Source organism: Neofelis nebulosa, chromosome 9 (assembly GCF_028018385.1).
Source record: "Neofelis nebulosa isolate mNeoNeb1 chromosome 9, mNeoNeb1.pri, whole genome shotgun sequence".
NCBI lineage: Eukaryota > Metazoa > Chordata > Mammalia > Carnivora > Felidae > Neofelis > Neofelis nebulosa.
In genome coordinates, this window is record NC_080790.1 from 140,877,049 (window position 1) to 140,897,838 (window position 20,790).

Here is a 20,790-nt window from a genome sequence, read left to right on the forward strand (position 1 = left end):
ATGGTCCACGACCTCGTCTCCCACAGGCGGTGCGCCACGAGTGCCCTTGTGTGCCCCCACCTCGGGGTCTGCCTCTGGCTGTGGCTGGGTGTTGCCGTGGGACTCGGCCAGAGACAAGGTAAGGACGTGGCGGGGGTGCTTCCTGGGAAGGTGGCCCCAGTCAGCGCCCAACCCCAGCCCAGGCCACACCCACCCGGGGCACAGGCCCCACTGCTCTGCCTCCTGCTCCTGACCCTCCCCGGGAGCCGCCGTCCCAAGCCGAAGTCGTGCTCTTGAGGAAAGACGGGACGCCGGGGGCCACCCGCGTTCCTCTGCCCAAAGCGTCGCCCTCCGCTTTTTGCTGGACCTTTGGCCTTGCCGTCTTCCGGCCCAGCCCGGGGATGCTGTTGTTTTCTCGTTTGTTTTTTTTTTTTTTTTTAATTTTTTTTCAACATTTTTTATTTATTTTTGGGACAGAGAGAGACAGAGCATGAACGGGGGAGGGGCAGAGAGAGAGGGAGACACAGAATCGGAAACAGGCTCCAGGCTCCGAGCCATCAGCCCAGAGCCTGACGCGGGGCTCGAACTCACGGACCGCGAGATCGTGACCTGGCTGAAGTCGGACGCTTAACCGACTGCGCCACCCAGGCGCCCCTTCTCGTTTGTTTTTATCGCAGTTATTCACACGTTTTGCATCCAGTTCCTACAGTCGTGTTGTGTTTTGCGTTATTCAGGACACCTCCTCGGCAGGAAGTTTCCAGACGGCACAAATCTAGAGTAGAAAGTGGAGCCCCTTTTCCTCCTGTCCCCCCGGAGGAGAGCACCGTTCCCTGCTCTCTGCCGCCTGCTTCTGGCAATTACAGGCCCTGGGAGAAGGCAGGGCCGCCCTGCCTCTGTCCTCGGCACCCGCGTGGCCAGCGCCTGTGGCCGCTGCACCGCGTCTAGCCGGGGGCCTTTTCAGTCCGATCGCTTCCTCTTGGGCATTTACAGTGTTTCCCTGTGGGAGTGACGTGTTTTGGGGGAGTGACGTGACCCCAAAAGGGACACGGCTGTGGAGCCGCACGGACTTCCTTGCCGTATTCCCCGCGCGGGGTGCTGGTTTGGATGGATTCTGGGAGGGCCGGTGTCTGGCCGCCAGCGCCCTGGCTGGTGCCCCCCGCCGAGGGGGCTCCCCCGAGTCGTGTGAGGGCAGGAGGCCACACGTCACTGCCCGGATTACTGCCCAAGTCCCCTTGCGTCTGACTCGTGGTCTCTGTTGACACGGTCACGGCTGCGGGGCACACGCGTGGCCACACCTGGTGTGCAGTCCGCCAACCACTCTTTTGTGGCACGTCTCCTTAGTTATGGGGTTGCACATTGGCAACTGCCGCTGGGTCGTGTCCCGGGTCCCCGTGGCTCTGACAGGACCACCCCAAGGTGGGGCCAAGTCACTTGTGAGCCCACAGACCTTGAGGTCAGGACTCATTCAGTACGACGGATGGTCTCCCGGCCCCTAGGAGGGCAGGGTGGGTGGGGGCCCACATGTCTGGGCTGTCTTCCCCGGGGATGGCCCTGCTGAGGGGACGGGCGCCCCGCTGTCCGCCCTGTGCCCCACCACGGCCCCTGACATGCAGACCCCAAAGGCAGCTGGGATGCCTCCCCCAGGGTGTCAGCGGCCCAGCAAGACACAGAAGCCTTTTCATGAGCAGGAGCTGGGGGTGGGGGGGGGTCCCTGCTCACAAATGGCTTTTTGTGGCTGCCCCATCAGACGTTCCCTGGTGCTGCCAGCGAGCAGCCTGGCCCATCCGGGGGCCCAGCCCAGCTGTTTCCCACTCTGAACCACTGGTCATTGTGCCTGCCTTGGGACCCCCCCCAACCCCTGCCCTGCTCCCCACACCCCGTCTCTCAGTAGGGGCATCCAGAAGAGGCCCATCTCTGTCCCTGTTTTCCAAAAATAGCCATCCCCGCCACAGAGCTCCCGGAAGCTTCCCCGGGAGCCCAGTCTGTGTCTCAGGGCCCGTCCTCCACCACCCTCCTCCTCCCGGGACGGCCGCAGCTCCCCTCCAGGGCTTTGTGGACTCTGGGGTGGGGGGTGGGGGCGGGGGAATCAGGCAGCTCCGGGCCCCAGGGCAGCAGCCACCCCATGGGCTCCACGCTGGGGATGCCAACCAGGCTGTTCCCGCCGACCCTGGGTGCTGGCCTGGGCCCCGTTCGGCAGAGCCGGCCAGGCCTCCCTCCTTGGCTCTAGCAGGTGGTCCCTCTCGGCCCCAGGTGGGGCCTCAGTTCTCCAGTTGTCCCCAGAGGGGCTTTAGGGGGCACAAACTCTCTGGCGCTGTCCTCGGGTCAGCCCTGACCGCCTGGTGCCGTCTCCCCAGAGAGCGGCCGCCTGAGGCTGGCGGTGCTGCCTGAGGACCGGCTGCAGATAAAGTGGTCGGAGTCGGAGGGGAGCAGCCTTGGCTACTGGTGCAGGTGAAGCCCGTGGCAGGTCAGGTGCCCCTGGGAGGGGTGCCAGTGCCCCGCCCGCCGTCCCACACCCGTGTGCGTCTGCCCCACTGGCACGGGGGACGTGGCGGGAGAAGAGCCTTCAAAGGTCCCGCCGCTGTGTCCCCACGCCCGGCACACCCAGAAGGGGTCAACCGGCATCTCTCGAAGAAACGAGTCTGTCCTCAGGCTTCCGCTCCAGAATTCTGCACGCCTACCTCACGGACATTTTGCAGGAGGGGGGGCCAAGAGCCCTGCAAAGGTACAGCCACAGGGCACCCCCAGCGTGATGTTGGCTGCTGGTCTTAAAAACTTCAAAAACTGAGACTTGACACCAACCCTGAGTGTGTAATCGCAGGAAGCGGCACGCCCCGGCGGGGGGGAAGGGGCTAGCCCAGCCCACTCAGGCCCCTCCCCCGGCTCCAATCTATCTCTGCTCCCAAGAATGACCCCTTTCTGACTTGGGGGTAGTTTTCTAATATTTTAATTAAGCCAAGGCTGCTCATCCTGTTTTTCAAATCTTTTCTATTTTTTTTTTTTTTATGTTTATTCATTTTTGAAAGACAGAGAGCACAAGCAGGGGTTGGGCGGAGAGAGAGGGAGGCACAGAATCAGAAGCAGGCTCCAGGCTCCGAGCTGTCGGCACAGAGCCCGACGTGGGGCTCGAACCTATAAATTGTGAAATAATGACCTGAGCCAAAGTCGGACACTCAACCGACCGAACCACTGAGGCGCCCCTAAACTTTTCTTAATGTTTATTTTTTGAAAGAGAGGGAGAGGGAGAAAGAGAAAGAGGGAAAGAGTGTGCTCGGGGGAGAGACAGAGAGAGAGGGAGACACAGAATCCGAAGCAGGGTCCAGGCTCTGAGCCGTCAGCACAGACCCCGACGCGGGGCTTGAACTCACGAGCTGTGAGATCATGACCCGAGCCGAAGTCGGACGCTCAACCGACTCAGCCACCCAGGCACCCCAAATCTTTTCTATTTTTGTTAATGCTTTCGGTCTACTTATCCTATTAGTCACTGAGAGAAGCACTTTAACCCCTGCTTGGCTTGTAGAAACGTCTTCCTCTGCTTGCCTCAGTGGACTTTGTATGTTAGGCTGTGTTCAGGTGCATGTGAATAGGTGCGTGTGAGTCTGGAATGACTCCATCTTGCTGTGGAGTGCTGCCCATTACCTCTCGTCAGGTGTCCCTCTGCACCAGGGCCACTGGCTCTGCTGGGCGCTGCCTGCACTACATCATCTACTCAGCCTTCTGTCACCTGTCACCATAGATGCGCCTTCCAAGGAGCACATAATTGGTGTTGGTTTTGTCCTGTGTGACAATCTTTGCCTTTTAACTGAGATTTTTTTTTTCCCATTTACATTTAATGAAATTACTGACGTATTTGGGTTTAAATCTAACATTTTCCGATTTATCTTTTGTTATACTTGTTACGATTTTTTTCTCTCCTTGTCCTCTCTGAAACTGAATTTTTATGGAAGAAATTAAACACCTAAAAGAGAGTGTGGTATAATGAACTTCACATTCTCATGACTTAGTCTCAACCGTTATCAATATGTGGCCAATATTTCGTGATCTCTCTCCAGCTCCTTCTATATATTGCGTTATCTTAAAGCAAATCCAAGACGTCATGTAGTCATATAATCCCATCTATGAATATTTTAGTAGTTTTGTCTAAGAGGAAGGACTCTGAAATAATTCCAGTAGTAGCGTGCCTAAAAGGTAAAAATGTTTCAGCGGCGCCATTAAATATTTTCTTGTGTTCTCATCTTCCAGTTTGTCTGATAAATAGTTTTTATACTTGACTTCTTTGAATTGCTATCCCAACAGAATCCACGCATTTTATGCGGTTCCTATGTCTCAAGTAGTCTTTACTCTACAACCTCTTTCCTCTCTCCCCTTTTCTTTGACGTTTATTCGTTGAGTAAAGAAGATGGCTTTCCCGACATTGTGTGTTTTGCTGATGGCATCTCCATGGTGCCACGTACACCATTCCTCTCTCCCTGTATCTCCTGTAGACTGGCACTTGTGTCCCAGAAGTTGGTCAGATTCCAATCTGGTTATATTTTGTTGACAGAAATTCTTATAAGTGATTCTATGCAGTTTCTACTGTGCCACAAATGGGGGTACACAGTGTCTGGTGTCTCTTTTTTTTGTGAAGTTAGGATCGGTCAGTACGTATGAGATTATTGAACACTTTTCATTATTATTCCGTGTCCCCATCATCTTGGTAGTTATGGTTCCTTTATTCATGTGGCAATCACCCTGGAGACGACCACCAGCAAGGACGCTAACTTGTGAGCAAGTCCTGTACTTGGCCGCTACACCGCCTTTCCCCCGGTAGAGACAAGGCCTCTGATCATCACAGCCACATTCATCCCCTTTCTATGCACATTAATTCTGTATCTATATTAAATCTCAGAGCACATTTTAATTACTGTAGTTGATGTGACGTTAATTTAGACCAACTCACATGTACACCCCTTTTCTTTATTCCTTCCAGAGTCTTCCAATCTGAGATTTTTTTTTTTTTCCTGCCTGAAAATCTGCCAGATGCAAATTCTCTGGGCTTTTGTTTTGTTGTTTGCCTGAAAATGTCTTCATTCTTTGTTCTTGAAAGATACTGTTGCTGGGTATAGAATTTGGAGTGGGCACTTTCTTTCGGCACTTTGAAGAATCCTTTTACCGTCTTCTGGCTTTTATTGTGTTTTCTCGAGAATTCAGCTACCAGCCTGATTATCGCCCCGTGAGATGTAATTCCTCGCTTTCCTTCCTCCTGACTGCCTTCTGATTTTTCCCTCTGTTTAATTTTGAGCACACTTAATCTGATGTTCTTGGTGTGGGTCTCTTCTTACCTCGCTGCAGATTCATGGGGCTTGTTGGGTCTGGGTCTTACTGTCGTACAATTTTGGAGAATTCTTTAGCCAAGTCTATGCAAATATCACTTGTGCCCTGTTTGCTGTCTTTTTTCTCTGTGGGACTCTCATCACACATGTGGGCCCTCTCCTGTATCTGTGCCTCTTATTTTCTTCTATATTTTTAATTCTTTTATTTCTCCGTTCTTAATGTTGTGTTTTTATTCTGACCTATACTCCACTATTCATCTCTTCGTTTGTGCGTAAGAAGCTGTTAAGTCATTTTTAGAATTCCTAACTTCAAGTTTTTGTTTTTCCATCCTAGAATTTCCATTTGGAAAATATCCATTTGGTTTTTACATTCGAATTTCTTTTTTACTGTTTCTAGTTTGACACCTAACTTCATAGGCTTATCCCTAAATCTTCAAACTAGTTTGCATAATTATTTAAAAGCCCCATAACTTGTCCAGAAAAATCAGTGGTCTCTTCCTATTGTCTGTTGTTTCTCTTAACTTTCTATCACTTCCTCTTGTTCCTTGTACGCCTGGTTATGTTGCATTGAGTACCAGCCGTTGTGAAAGCTTACAGAAATAATTTATGACCTTATGTAACATTGTCCTCCTCCAGAAAAAAAAAAAATTGTGGGGTGCCTGAGTGGCTCAGTCGGTTCAGCATCCAACTTCGGCTCAGGTCATGATCTCATGGTCTGTGAGTTCAAGCCCCGCGTCGGGCTCTGTGCTGACAGCTCGGAGCCTGGAGCCTGCCTCGGATTCTGTGTCTCCCTCTCTCTCTGACCCTCCCCCATTCATGCTTTGTCTCTCTCTGTCTCAAAAATAAATACATGTTTAAAACAATTTAAAAAAAAAAAAGAAAAGAAAAAAATTGTGTTTCTGACAGAGGCAATGGGAATAGCAGTTTGGGGTAATCTTTGTTGAATTTTAGAGGTTGCAAGTATTTGAAGCTGGGCTCCAGTCCCTTCAAGGGCTGGTCTATTCCCGTTAACCCTTGCTCTTAAGGGTAGATCTTTATGGTTTCAACCCAAAAACTCAGGGAGGGGGCGTGTGCCAAGAGTTCACTTCCAGCCCAGACTTCCTATTCTTGCTTCTTAAGCCCCCATAACCTTTGTCCTCATGGCCTCTCTTCCAGACCCCCTGCGTTGCCAGTTCAGGCTGTTCTGACAAAGCACTCCAGACTGGGCAGCCTAAACAACATTCAGTCCCTACAGTTTGGGGGGCTGGACATCTGAGGTCAGGGTGTTGGCACAGTTGGGTTCTTGGTAAGGACCTTCTTCCTGGTTTACAGACAGCTGTCCTGTCTCTGTGCCCACTCCTGGGGCTTCTTCAGAGGGGCACTGACCGCCTCACAGGGGCTCCACCTTCACAACCGCTCACCTCGCAGTGGCCTCACCTCCTAACACGGTCACCTTAGGGGGCAGGAGGACAACGTGTGGATTTTGGGGGGATGCCAGCACTCAGCCTGTAGCACGGCCCCGGCCAGGCCTGCTGTAGGGGCGCCCTAGCGGCTACATCCCTGCTCTGGGTTTTGGATCGTGGCCTCAGCAGCTCTCGGCAAGCAGCTTCTTTAAAAGTCCTCCACCCAGTTCTTCTAGCTCTTACGGACGGAGGGTCGTGTGGTCTACCAAGTCCGCCGTTGCCCGTGGTCTACGCGCCGGGGCGGACAGGTGGGCAGGTGCCCTGCAGTAAAGCCGAGAGCGATGGCCGCCTCAGTCAGCGCTTACTGAGCTCACACGTCAGAGCTGCTCGCCTGCGATCTGTTCAGTGCTCCACCTTCGCAAAATACTTGGCTTCTTTTAACGATGACAGGCCTGTAAGAGTTTGTGGGGATGCGGGATTAGGACCTAGCGTGGGTGAGGCCCTGGCTACGTGAAGCCAGCTGCATTGCCAGTGGGGTGGGGGTGAGGGGCAGGCGGTGGGACCCGAGAGGGGTTGGAGGAGAGAAACGGCAGCCTTTGGGAGGGGGTGAGCGTGCGCAGAGCTGATCCCAAGAAGCCTGGAGTCCAGAATCCCCGAGGCCCTGTTGTGTGGCATGAGCACCGGGCCAGGGCAGGGTGTGTGTGTGTGTGTGTGTGTGTGTGTGTGTGTGTGTCCGCGCCCGCACGCACGTGCACACATGCACACGTGAGTCCCGCCATCGACTGCTCGCTAATCACACACCTGTGCAGGTGGGCTTGGCGTCCGACAGACGGGGTTAAATCCCGATTCCACCATTGAGTGACTATGTGGCTTGGTCCTTGGGGCCTCGGTTTTCCCTCCTACAAAGTGGGGGCAGTGGGTTTGTGAAAAATCACGCAGCTTGATGAACGTGACGCACACACAGTGAATGCCTGACAAAGTGGCTCCTAATTACGACAGCGGCAATTCCGCGACTCCTTGGATTTCGCGCACCCCCGGTGCAGGCTGGCCACACAACAGGGCAGAGTCGGCCTTCTCTCCACCTGCAGGGGTGCCGGCCCTTCCTACCCCTTTCCCTGCCTGGCACGGGAGATGGGACTGGTGCCCGGCGCCCCCTGACACCCGCTTCAGTGTCTCCTCTGAGCAGACAGCCGCGTCCCCTTTGGGATTTTGCTTGTTTTTCATGCTTGAAACTCAGCCTCGGCCTCAGACCCACGGAGGTGTTTACGGGCTGGCACCATGCGGCCCAACCACAGTGCTGAGGGCAGAGTGGGGGCCCCGACTCCCCCGTCTTCCTCTCTCCGTGTGCCCCCATGTTCGCGTCCTCAAGGTGTCCCCGAGGACGCTGTGCTGGGCGCCCGGAGGACGTGTGCATAAATCACGGAGGGTAAGTCCTCGTCAAGGACACGGACGTGTTGCTGCCACGGAGCCACGGACAGGCATTCCCTTTCAGTTCGTTCCCCAGAGTGCGGTCCCTCCCGTCAGACCCCACAGAGAGGAGCAAAGACCTCCCCCCTCCCTGTTCTCTCCCCACCCCAGGGGACGCGGAGCAGGATGTGATGCTGACCACGAAGGCCCCCAAGGCCACGGTGGGGGGCCTGAGCCCCTCCAAGGGCTACACCGCGCAGATCTTCCGGCTTACTGGCTCAGGGATCACCCTGCTGGCTCAGAGGGAGTTTGTGAGTAAGTCCCTCACCCGGCCCCTGGAGCCCAGCCGCAGAGCCTGCGCGTGGGGAGGAGCGGGACCCTGGCCCTGCTCTGGCTGGAGCTGTGGCTCCCCGGTAGCCTCCGGGCTCTGCTCCCACCTGGGGGGCAGTCCTGACAGCCCCTTGTCCCTCTCTGCAGTAGAGGAGCTGAAGAGGCCCCTGGGGGCAGCCCCGGAGCCCACGCCCTCCCACGTGGGGACCCCAGCCCCGGAGCCCCCAGTCGCCTCGTCCCCGAGCCAAGACCTGCCCACTCTTGGCGGCTCCCGGTGGGATGAGGGTAAGTCGCTGGGGGAGGGAGCAACCTTCCGCCTCTGCCGGGCTCTGTTCATGGGGCGGGGCGCTTCCTCCCGGGGGACCCCACATTCCAGCTTGACCTGGAGCGTGCCGGCCGCTCTCCTGGCTTCACGCAGATCAGGGGGCACAGGTCACCGCTGGGGGTGCGCGCGGGCCCCAGGGTGCCCTGCTTCCTGCCCGCGTGTGGCGGGTAAGAGCTGACACACAGCCGTGTCCCCCCAGGACTGCTCGGTGAGGAGCAGCGCCCGCCCAGGGGCCCCGGGGGCAAGGCCCCTTCTCAGCCCACCAAAGACCTGGAGAGGCAGAGCCACCCCAGGGCCCCGGAGGGAAAGACCGAGAAGCCAGGTAAACAACCAGGGCGCCGGCCCCTGCCTCCAGGGCAGGGCAGACAGCTGGGGCATTTGCCCTGTAGGCGGGACTGTGTCCCCCATTAGAGGGGGGTCTCCTTGCACTTCCCCTACCCGGGAGTCTTCACGAGGGGTCTGTCACGGGGTGGGGGGGTGGGCGATCAGCCCGGAGAACTTGTCTGTGCGGACTCTCAGGAAGCCCCCGACCCGGGCAGTGGATCCGTCGTCTCCAGAGAGCTCCTGGGTCATAGGACAAGTCAGTGAGACCTCAGCCCAGAGCTGCCAGCCATGCTGACCCCCACCCGCCCCAGTGGGCACCCCCCTTGGCCCGCCCCCACGTGGACAACTGCACACGGGGACCGGCGCTGCCAAGGCCGCCGGAGCACCCGGGCGTCTCACTAACCCTCTCTGGGGGTGCTCGGGGGGCCAACACAGGGACCGACGTTCACGTAGGGACTTGGTCACCCCCCTCACTCCAGCCAGAGCCCCGTGGCCCCTCCCCCTCCCTCGGCCCCAGGGAAGGAGATCCTGGGGGGCTGGAGCTGGCCCGGAGCCGCTGGGGGGGTAGCCCTGTGGTGTTGTGGGCCTGGCCCAGCTCCTCGCCACCCTCCCTCCCCCCCAGCCAGCCCCCAGTTCCGCTGCACACCCCCTACACCTGTGGACATGATCTTCCTGGTGGACGGGTCCTGGAGTATCGGCCACAGCCACTTCCAGCAGGTCAAAGATTTCCTGGCCAGCGTCATCGAGCCCTTTGACATCGGGCCGGATAAAGTCCAAGTCGGTGGGTACCGGCCCCTTGCCTGCCTTGTGGCCCTGCCCCCCCCCCCCAGGTGTCCCCACAAGTCCTACCAGCATGCAGGGGACGCCCAGCTCTGAGGAACTGGAAGTCAGGGCAGAGGCCCAGAGCCTCTTGGGGAAACAGGAGAGCCCCACCAGTGGGTCTCACCCGTAGCTGACAGGCTGACCCCGCCAGGCCAGGCAGGGGCGTCCCCACAGGGGCATGTGGGACAGCCAGGCAGGGGGGAGGTCCCCACAGGGGCAGGTGGGACAGCCAGGTTGGGGGGGGGGGATCCCCACAGGGGCAGGTGGGACAGCTGGCTCCTCGGGGCACGTTCTGGTGACCTCTCAGTGTGGAACACGGGGGCCTCCCTGGCATCCTGGCGAGGCTGCGCGTGGGGCCTCCGCTCACCCGCCCTGCCCCCGCTGCAGGCCTGACTCAGTACAGTGGAGACCCCCAGACTGAGTGGGATCTCAGCACCTTCGGCGCCAAGGAGGACGTGCTGGCTGCTGTCCGCAGCCTCCGCTACAAAGGGGGAAACACGTTCACAGGTCTGCCTGGGCCCCCAGCGGCACCACCCCGGGGGTTTCTGTTTTCAGGTCTCCGTCCCGCGGGTCAGCCTCCCAGATTTGGAAACTTGCACGCTGATCCAGCCAAGTGCTATGTGGGCGCTGAGCCTGAGTCACATCTTTGTAAAAAGCAAATCTCTCCTTGCTGACCTTTGATGAAAACGGGGGTTGCCGTCTCCCACGGGCAGACCCTGGGTCTCGCGGTGCTTTGAGGGAAGGGGGTGGTCCCTGCCTCTGGGTGCCCCTCCCCCTGGAGGGGCCAGGACTGACTCAGCGGGCACCGTGCTGGGGTCAGCGGCCGGTGGGGTGGCACCGGGCAGGGAGGGCACCAGGAGGGGCGCCTGGGGCCGCATGCCCTTTACCACCGCTGTGCCCAAGGCCTGGCCCTGTCACACGTGCTGGAGCAGAACCTGCGGCCGGGGGCGGGGTCCCGTCCAGAGGCGGCCACGGTGGTGATTCTGGTGACGGACGGCAAGTCCCAAGATGATGCCCGTGCCGCTGGCCGTGCCCTCAAGGACCTGGGTGTTGACATCTTTGCTGTGGGTGAGTGGCCCCTGGCCCCCCCACTGGGGTTCTCACGGCGTGGCAGCCCCAGCCGCAGGGTCAGTTTGCACCCCTACTTGTCCACCCGGGCTGGAGGTCTCGTGGCGCCCGTGCCACAGGGAGGACGGTCCCTGCTCGAGGAGCTGCGCACCCGTGGGCGCTCAAGGCGGCGCGCAGACATGGGGCTCCCGGTTTGCACACCCTGTGTGCACCTGCCCCACTGCGTGTGCTCCGTGCTCTGGGCTCCACGGGCGCCCAGCACCCCCAGCGACCTTGTTCTGCTCACGCCACCGGTCAGTTATCACCTCTGTCCCTCGAGAAAGGAACTGTGGGTGTGGGGGGCTCCTGGGGGCAGTGGGCCTCCTTGGTGCCCCAGCCCCCCTCGTGCAGGTGTGTCCCAGGCCCCGGGTTCATGGGAAAGTCTGGGGGTTTGTGGGCCTCTGAGGAAAGCACGCTGGCCTCCCTCCCGGCCCCAGACCCCATAGAGACCCAGGCAAGCAGGGCACAGCCCACAAGGGGCCTTCAGGGGTCCAGCCCCACCCGCAGCAGCGCCCAGCTACAGTCTCTCGGGGGGGCCTGGCAGGTGACCCGGCTCTGGGGCCCGCAGGATCTTGGGTACGGGGCTTGGGAAGGCCCCTCGAACTGCGGGGCGACTCAGGCAAGGGGCCCGGCGTTCTCGGCTGTAAGATGGGGCAACGGCGCCTGGTGGGCGGGGCCGGGGCGTCCTCACCGCCGTACCCTGTGAACAGGCGTGAAGAACGCGGACGAGGCCGAGTTACAGCTCCTGGCGTCCCGGCCGCTGGACATCACCGTCCACAATGTGCGGGACTTTCCCCAGCTGGGCACCTTGGCCGGCTTGCTCAGCCGCCTCATCTGCCAGAAGGTCCAGGGCAGGAGCAGGGCCCCGGGTGAGTGGCGGGTGGCGGTGGCAGGGCAGGGCCCCCTTAGCTGGCTGCAGCCCTGCCCGGCCCTGCCCGCCCGCTTCGAGCAAAGGGGCAGGGCGGTTGCGGCCCCTCCGGGGTACGCCCTGCACTCCCTCTCTCCTCGGGTCTCGGGGCTCTGAGGGTGTCTGCAGCCAGGACGACACCTGCCCCTCCCGGAAGTGCCTGCCAGGGAGGGCAGGGAGAGCCGGTAACGCAGGCTGCCCGCTGGGCTGTTGGCCACTCTCCCCCCTGTCCCACAGTTACATCGACCGCGGGCAGCCCCTCCTCCCCGGACACCCTCTTCACACCCACCAGCCTGGTCGTGACCCAGGTGACCTCCTCCAGCGTCCACCTGTCCTGGACTCCAGGCCCCCAGCTGCCCCTCAAGTATCGGATCGTGTGGCAGCCTTCCAAGGGTGGCGCCCCCAGGGAGGTGAGACGTGGCTCCAGTCAGGGCCACACGTGACACGGCCATCACGGAGAGAGCGTGGCAAGGGTGGTCCCGCCAGACCTGCAGCGGCCACGGAGCCGGAGCCTCGAGGACAGGCTCGGGTGGCCAGGGGCAGAAGGTGGAGCGCGTGGGGTGCTCTGATGGCCGCCGGGGCCGGGGGTGCCGCCATGTGGGAAGCAAGGACTGACCACAGCCCCCACCGGAGCTGACTGTCTCCCTGCCCTGCACCCGCTGCACCCCCTACACCCGCCCCCTGCGTGCGCCCCCTGCGCCTACCCCCTGTGCCCCCTGTGCCCGCCCCCTGCGCCCGCCCCCTGCGCCCACTCCCGGCTCCACTGAGGCTCCTGTTGTAGGTTGTGGTGGAGGGGCCCGCCTCGTCCACGGAGCTTCACAACCTGACGGCCGGCACGCAGTACTTGGTGTCTGTGCTCCCTGTCCTCCGGGCTGGGTTCGGAGAGGGCCTGAGGCGCCTCGTGACCACAGGTGGGTGGGGTGGAGCCGGCCGGGCTTGGGGTTCGGGGCTACCCTGCCTGCAGCTTCCCCTTGGAGCCTCATACCAGCAAGGGCGATGCCGCGGGCAGGCCCGGCCTCAGCCCAGTCTCTGGGCCTCTCCGACCCTCAGTGTCTTCTTCCGAGCTGCCCAAACCTTTTACGGAGCTCCCGTCCTACCTGGCCGGCCATGAGCCCCCTTTAACAGCTTTATTGGGAAACGAATCACATGTCGTGCAACTCCCAAGTGTGAGACTCCTCGGTTGTTGGTCTGGCCCCTGAGGGTCACCACAGTCCACTGTAGTGCGTTGTCCTCACCTGCAAGAAGCTTGCCCCCAGTCCCCCAGCTCCTGGTGACTCCAGTCTGCTTTCTGCCTCCGTGGATTGGCCATTTCTGGACCTTCTGTGTAGGTGGGACCATTCAGCGCAGGGCGTCTTTAAGGGGTTGCTAACCTAGGGGCCCCGGCCTCCCCACCCTCAGGGCAGGTAGCCTTAAACAGAAACCCACAAGGCGGCTGTGATTCCCCAGAGCCGTGAGCTGGAGACTCGGCCCAAAGTGAAACGTGGGGACAGACAGAATGGTCTGTGGGCCTTTCTTCCCACCTGCCTCCAGCGGCCCCGTCGCAAGGTCTGCGCTGACCCAGCCCCGCGGGTATTCTAGCGAGGGGCCTCCTTTTCGTGTGTGCGCTTCCTGGAAAGTGCTGCTCTCTTCCTTTCTGCCTTCCCCCAGCGCCTCTGCCTCCGCCCCAGGCGCTGGCCCTGGCCGCAGTGACACCCAGGACCATCCGCCTCACCTGGCAGCCGTCGGCCGGGGCCACACGGTACCTGGTGCGGTGCCTGTCGGCCTCCGCCAAGGGCCAAGAGGAGGGGAGAGAGGTTCGAGGCCAGCCGGAAGGGGAGGCGGAGGAGGGTGCCCGGGGCTGGGGGCAGGTGGGGTGGGGAGGGTGGCGGGCAGGGGCCAGCATGAGCGCCACGTCCCCGCAGGTGCGGGTGGGGCAGCCCGAGGTGCTGCTGGACGGCCTGGAGCCCGGCAGGGACTATGATGTCTGGGTACAGAGCCTGCGAGGGGCCGAGGCCAGCAAGGCTCGGGGCATCCGTGCCAGGACCTGTGAGTGCCCGCCCACCGGGCAAATGCCCCACTCTGGCTCCCCCCAGCCTTCCACCAGGTGGGGGACCGCAGACCCCTCTGGTGGCCCCAACAGCCCTAGCCCCTGCCCACCCACCCCCATACACTTGGGGACAGGGTGCTGGCTGGTCCCTGAAGCCTCGACGCGCTCTGCAGCCACCCTCGCGCCCCCCGGACACCTCAGCTTCTCAGATGTGAGTCACGACTCAGCCCGTGTTTCCTGGGAGGGCGTCTCAAAGCCCGTGCGTCTGTTCAGGATCAGCTTTGCCTCCAGTGACGGCAGCCATTCAGGGGAGGTGAGAGCAGCACCTGCCCAGGGGCCCTTGGGGGGCGTGGTGTCCAGCAGGAATGAGGTGAACAGGGTGGGGGAGGGACCCAGCACCCTCAGCACCTCCACCCCCACATTCACAGTTGTTGGGTGTTGGCTGGGCCCCGGGCGCCAGCCTTGGCCTGTTGCGGAGCGTCACGGACCATGTCCACCTGGGGGCCAGTCCGCAGGGTGGGGGGAGACCGGTGGGAGGCCGGGAATTGGACCCATACACCTAAGTGACACCCGTGACGAGGTGTGCAGGGTTTGTGCTGTCCTGACAGGCTGGCTGGACTCTCTACGGGTGGGGGGGCAGAGGGGGGGAGGCCCCGGGAGGCCCCACGTGTGCTGGGCTCCCCGCTCCCAGTGCACACTCACTCCCCCACTCGGGGCCGTCATGGGCCGTCCCCCTGGCGGGTCCCAGGCCGGGGTCTCCTCCCTGGCGGGGGCAGTTGGCTCCAGGCCTCCACCCACATGCCTGCCGGCTCACAGGTGGAGGCTCCCAGCAACGCCACCTCGGCCACCGTGGGCCCTCTGTCCTCCTCCACTGCATATTCTGTCCGCGTCACCTGCCTCTACCCCGGGGGCAGTTCTTCCGTGCTGACCGGCCGCCTGACTACGCGTGAGTGGGCTGCGGTTGCCTGGGGCCCCCAGGCCGCTCCACACCTCCACCCGACGGATGGTTCACAGCAACACATAGCTGCCCTGCGCGGTGCTGAGCCGGGGGCACACGTGCCAGGGACAGGTGTGACGACGGGGTGTAGGGCCCGCGAGGGCACGACTCCGGGCACCTCTAGAACCAGGGCTTGTGCCCAGCCTGCAGCCGGGTCCTGGGCAAAGGGGGAAAATGTGGGCATGGCTGCTGGGTGGGGTCTGGGGATCCCCTCTTCCCCCCATGGGGCAGTCACCCCCAAGCGTGGTCCTGCATCGGTGAAATCTCCTTCCCGGGTGCGTTAGGATGTTTCTGATGAGTCTTGAGGGGCAGGGGTGTGGAGGCCACCTCCTCACGGCATCTGCTTCTCCAGGCCCCGTCCCCCCAGCCTCAGTCTCCCCGCCCCGTCTTCCAGGGAAAGTCCCCAGCCCGAGCCAGCTCTCGGTGACAGAGCTCCCTGGGGACGAGGTTCGACTGGAGTGGACGGCCGCAGCGGCTTCCGGCGTCCTTGTGTACCAGATCAAGTGGACGCCCCTGGGAGACGGGAAGGCCCACGAGGTGTGGGCCGGGGAGAGGAGGACCATCTCCCAAAGCCGGGCTCCGGGAGGGCTCAGACCCTCGTGCTTCGTCCCGGGGACGGCTGCCTGCCCGCGGCCTGTGAGCCGAGCCCCAGGGAGAGGACACCTCTTCGCGGGGCGGACGCCTGTCCCTCCTCTCCACAGATCTTTGTCCCAGGGCACCGGGACGTGGCAGTCCTGCCTGGCCTGCGAAGCCACTTGGAGTACGAGATCACCATCCTGGCCTACTACAGGGACGGGGCCCGCAGCGACCCGGTGTCCCTCCGCTACACCCCCCGTAGGTGACCGCCCAGAGGGACCCTGGACCCTCCCAGCTCCAGGGGCCCAGGGCCTTGAGCTCCAGAGCCATTGACAGGCAGCTCCCTGAGTCCCCAACCCTCTGGCCTGACCACTTGGGTCCACGGGTTCCCCCCTGAGCCCTCCAGGCAGGTGTTCAGGGGCAGCCGAAGTTTCGGGTTACCTGGTATGACAGAGTGCTCAGGACTGTCCTGGAGCTGACCCGGTGCCCAGTGGTCCCGTCTGCGCCGCAGGACGTGGTGGGAGGGTGGGAGTGGGGGGAGCAGGGACAGACCCCCGCGGGGCATGCCGGCCACCCTCCAGCCCCGGCCTGAGCCCTCAGGGTGGCGCCTGCCTCACAGCGCACCAGAGCCCGCCCTCTGACCTGGCCCTGGCGTCCAAGTCACCCGACAGCCTGCAAGTCAGCTGGACCCCTCCGAGCGGCCACGTCCTCCACTACCGGCTCACCTACGTGCCAGCCTCGGGCTCAGGGCCCGAGAAGTCGGTGGGTCTCGGCCCTGCAGGGAGGCCACGGCCCATCGAGCGCCCCCGGGTCCCGGGGGAGACACAGCCGCCCTGTGTGTTGAGGGCGGTCGCCCCTCTGTGATGGATGCAGACAAGCGAGAGCAGAGACGCTCCAGAGGAGGCGGCTTAGGTGACCGTGTCCCCCCCGCCCCCCCCCCCCCCAGATCTCTGTTCCAGGACTCAGCAATCACGTGACGCTCCCCAACCTGCTGGCAGCCAGCAAGTACAGGGTCCTGGTCTCCGCGGTCTATGGAGCCGGAGAGAGCAGGCCTGTGTCTGCCATAGGCCACACGGGTGAGTGGGCACCGAGACCCCCAGGCCCCAGCCGGGCCCCCGACCCTCACACCCAGCCAGGCCCCAGCCAGGACCGCAGACCCAGCCAGGCCCCAGCCAGGCCCCCGACCCTCACACCCAGCCAGGCCCCAGCCAGGACCCAGACCCAGCCAGGCCCCCGACCCTCACACCCAGCCAGGCCCCAGCCAGGCCCCAGACCCTCACACCCAGCCAGGCCTCAGCCAGGCCCCAGACCCTCACACCCAGCCAGGCCTCAGCCAGGCCCCAGACCCTCACACCCAGCCAGGCCCCAGCCAGGCCCCAGACCCTCACACCCATCCAGGCCTCAGCCAGGCCTCAGCCAGGCCCCAGACCCTCACACCCAGCCAGGCCCCAGCCAGGCTCATGACCCTCACACCCAGCCAGGCCCCAGTCAGGACCCCAGACCCAGCCAGGCCCCAGCCAGGACCCCAGACCAAGCCAGGCCCCAGCCAGGACCCCAGACCCAGCCAGGCCCCAGCCAGGACCCCAGACCCAGCCAGGCCTCAGCCAGGCCCCAGACCCTCACACCCAGCCAGGCCCCAGCCAGGCTCATGACCCTCACACCCAGCCAGGCCCCAGCCAGGACCCCAGACCCAGCCAGGCCCCAGCCAGGACCCCAGACCCAGCCAGGCCCCAGCCAGGACCCCGACCCTCACACCCAGCCAGGCCCCAGCCAAGACCCCCAGGCCCCAGCCAGGCCCCCGACCCTGACACCCAGCCAGGCCCCAGCCAGGACCCCAGACCCAGCCAGGCCGCAGCCAGCACCCCAGACACAGCCAGGCCCCAGACACAGCCAGGCCCCAGCCAGGCCCCAGACCCAGCCAGACCTCAGCCAGGCCCCAGACCCTCACACCCAGCCAGGCCCCAGCCAGGCCCCAGACCCTCACACCCAGCCAGGCCTCAGCCAGGCCCCAGACCCTCACACCCAGCCAGGCCCAGCCAGGACCCCAGACCCAGCCAGGCCTCAGCCAGGCCCCAGACCCTCACATCCAGCCAGGCCCCAGCCAGGACCCCAGACCCAGCCAGGCCCCAGCCAGGCCCCCAGACCCAGCCAGGCCTCAGCCAGGCCCCCGACCCTCACACCCAGCCAGGCCCCAGCCAAGCCCCAGACCCTCACACCCAGCCAGGCCCCTGGGAGCCTAGAGCCCGTGGGCCTCCTTACTGGAGTCCTGCCCCAGGCTGTGCCGAGCACTGCCCAACTAACAGAAGGGCAATCAGGGTTCTCATGGAACCTGTTCCCATTGGACAGCGCAAACACCAACCCAGGGGTTAGGACCATGCTGGTGAATGCAATGCATGCAGGCTGATGTGGCTGGGGGCTCCTGGTTGGAACCTTGCCAGCAATGGTCAAAGCTGGGGAACGGGCTCGTAATTCTCCCATCTCTGCGTCTGGGGGTGCCAGGCGGGAGTCCCGTCCAGCCCGGCGGGAGTCCCGGGCAAGCTGGCTGTACCTCACAGACAGGGCAGGCGAGGGGCCCGGGCTGGCCTCCCTCGACGCACGGAGTACAGGGATGTGGCCTCACTCGGCCCTGGGGGATGGCCACCCACAGGCAGGACCAGCTGAGGACACCGGGTCACACACTGCAGAGCAGAGGGCCCACTGAGGCCACTCAGCTGGGCCACTCCAGTCTCCCTCTGTGTCCCCCCCGTAGGGCCATCTAGTTTTGGCTTGAATGCCTCTGGGGATGGGGGTCTCCCTACTCAGTGGTGCCTTTACTGGCTCATGAACAACTTCTAAGCACCCACTGTGCCCCTGGCAGCGGAGGAAGCCTGCACAGCCAGGGACCTGGCTGGTGTGTCCCCGGGTCGGCGTGTCCCCAGGTCGAGGTGTCCCCAGGTTGGCATGACCCCAGGTTGGCATGTCCCCCAGTCGAGGTGTCCCCAGGTCGGCATGACCCCAGGTCGGCATGTCCCCAGGTCAGCCTGTCCCCAGGTTGGCATGTCCCCCAGTCAAGGTGTCCCCAGGTCGGTGTGTCCGTCTCCTTGGCCCTGCCACCTGGGGCACATCGGGTGGCCAGTACCCTCAGGGTTTGGTGCCCAGTGGGAGCACCCCTCGGTGCGTGCTGTCTTGCAGGGGGTGGAAGTGAGGTCCCCAAGGGAGCGGGGCATCATGTCCATCCTTCCCTGAGGTGTGGAGACCACAGGCTGAAGACCAGCATCTCCAGGGCATCTGCGGACTTCAGGGCAGGTCGCTCCCCAGGTGGGGCGGGGCCTCGTGCCAGCCTGGCCCTGACCGACTCCTTGTTGCCTCCCAGCAGCCTGCCCCGCCCTCAGCCCAGATGGCTCCCTCTCAGGTAGGCCTGCCCTTGTGTGACAGCTGACCCTCCTCACCCCCCACCTGTCCCCCCCTCCTCTCACAACCGTCTGAGGAGGGTGGCCTGGGACCCCACCCGCCACAAAGGGGCAGTGACAAGAAACAAGGTCCTGTGGTCGTCGGAGGCCCCAGTCTCACCTGCGCAGGGGAGAGTAGGGATGAGGCTGGCCAGAGCTTTATTCCTGCCTCACCGTCGAGGTTGCTGAGGCCTGTCCACGGTCACAGCTGGGACACGGCAGGGCAGACGAAGCCCTGGGTCCTGTGTGGCCTCCTCGAGGCTCTCTGCTGACTCGAGCCGGGTGAGGGGCCGAGCACGGGGCTCACACAGCATCTTTAGTGCTTCGTGGGTCTGAGACGCTCCCAGACTCGGGGCCGACGTGAGAGCCGCCCGTGGTCAGGCACACACACGTGCAGAGCGGGGGCGGTGGAGGCCTGTGTCTCCAGGGCCGAGCGTCCCTCGGGGGCCACCGTGAGCTGCAAGGCGGCGCCACTCCTGGCGGGGCGCTGAGGCTTCTCCGTCCTGCCCCTGCTCCTGCCCCAGGCCTGTGGCCCCGCTGAGCACACAGCAAATAAGATTTCCCCTTCACTTTGTGCCCTTAGCATCACAGAAGGTGCAGACGCTGGGAGCCCGCCGGGCCTGGGCGGGCGGTGTGACCCGCCCCTGTGCACCCTCGCCTCTGCCGGGAGGTCGGGGGCTGTGCACTAGAGGGGGAGGCCAGCGGGTGGGCGCCCCGAGTACGTGTCCACCTGTGGGCCCCCTGATCACCTTCCTCCCGTCGATGGGCGTCCTGTCTTTGCGTCTCCTCTCCTCTCCCCTGACTCCTGCTGCCTTCTCTTTGCGTCCTGCCCCTCCGGCCCTCACCTTTCGTCTCTGATCGTCCCCTGGTGTTGCTGCCTGTCCCAGGCTTTGACCTAATGGCGGCCTTTGGTCTGGTGGAAAAGGAGTATGCGTCCATCCGCGGCGTCGCCATGGAGCCCTCGGCATTCGGCCGCGCCAGGACCTTCACACTCTTCAAGGATGCCCAGCTGACGCGCCGGGCCAGGTGGGAGGACAGGGGACAGACCGCGGCCCGAGATGGGGGGCAGCTGCACAGTGGGGGTGGGTCCTGGGGAGGTCCTGCCGCTCGGTCCCCCGGAGCCAACCAGGCGGACGTCCCCCCCCACCCGGCGAGCAGGGTTTTCCAACTGAACAAATCTTGCATGGGTGGAATGAGGCCACGAGTGGGTCCTGTTCCATGTGGCCCAGGCATCGATCAGACTTGCAGACTTCCGCACAGTGGCCCCCATTTGTCTCCTTGGGAAGCCCTGCCTCCCGTGTGGGCTCCAGTCAGGCAGATGCCTGGTTTCAGCGAGCGGCTGCTATGTGAGCACGAAAACGGCCGCGTGATTCCTGACGTCTAACAGCCGCCCTCCCCTGCTTGTGGAGAGATCTTGAATCAAAATCGCAACTGTGACACACACAGCAAAGCCTCTTCTTAAGTTAGAATGTTGTAAATTGTCAACGCAGTCGTATGCTTTGTAATGGAAATTTGAAAAATACAAAATAGATAATTTTGCAAAACTCGGCCAACGCTGCTAAGATTCAGGACTTTCTCCCCAGTCCAGCGGGCACAGCAGGTGCAGCAGGCACGGCCGCAGCCTCACCCCTGAACTCATGGCTTCCCTGTGCCACCCAGGCCCCGATCTGTACCTGTGTTAACTTCTCCTTTAGGCGGCATACGGGTTTCACGTTTGTGGGGGTGCCTGAAGCCTGGCTTTTCCTCCCGTCCAAGCTCTAATGTGGGGCTCGAGCCCGAGGCTTACGCTCCGACTCTCAGAGCAAACCCTACCTGGATGCCACCACCGTTGTTAATCACTGTGGGGGCAGCTCTCCTGTGATTTACCCCTT

General features: G+C 62.4%; 1 protein-coding gene across 1 annotated transcript in view; it reads left to right on the forward strand.

Moving 5' to 3' along the window:
* COL20A1 (collagen type XX alpha 1 chain) overlaps positions 1–20,790 on the forward strand; it is a 29,404-nt gene continuing 8,614 nt past the window's right edge. Inside the window, 22 exon segments of the mRNA XM_058686207.1 lie at positions 1–118; positions 2,334–2,417; positions 2,420–2,443; positions 8,249–8,392; positions 8,555–8,692; positions 8,932–9,054; positions 9,679–9,837; positions 10,266–10,385; positions 10,782–10,946; positions 11,696–11,854; positions 12,130–12,302; positions 12,674–12,803; positions 13,540–13,685; positions 13,794–13,917; positions 14,092–14,231; positions 14,735–14,864; positions 15,310–15,452; positions 15,617–15,749; positions 16,111–16,253; positions 16,438–16,567; positions 18,844–18,882; positions 19,807–19,945. Of these exon segments, the coding sequence (XP_058542190.1) occupies positions 1–118; positions 2,334–2,417; positions 2,420–2,443; positions 8,249–8,392; positions 8,555–8,692; positions 8,932–9,054; positions 9,679–9,837; positions 10,266–10,385; positions 10,782–10,946; positions 11,696–11,854; positions 12,130–12,302; positions 12,674–12,803; positions 13,540–13,685; positions 13,794–13,917; positions 14,092–14,231; positions 14,735–14,864; positions 15,310–15,452; positions 15,617–15,749; positions 16,111–16,253; positions 16,438–16,567; positions 18,844–18,882; positions 19,807–19,945 (2,804 nt within the window).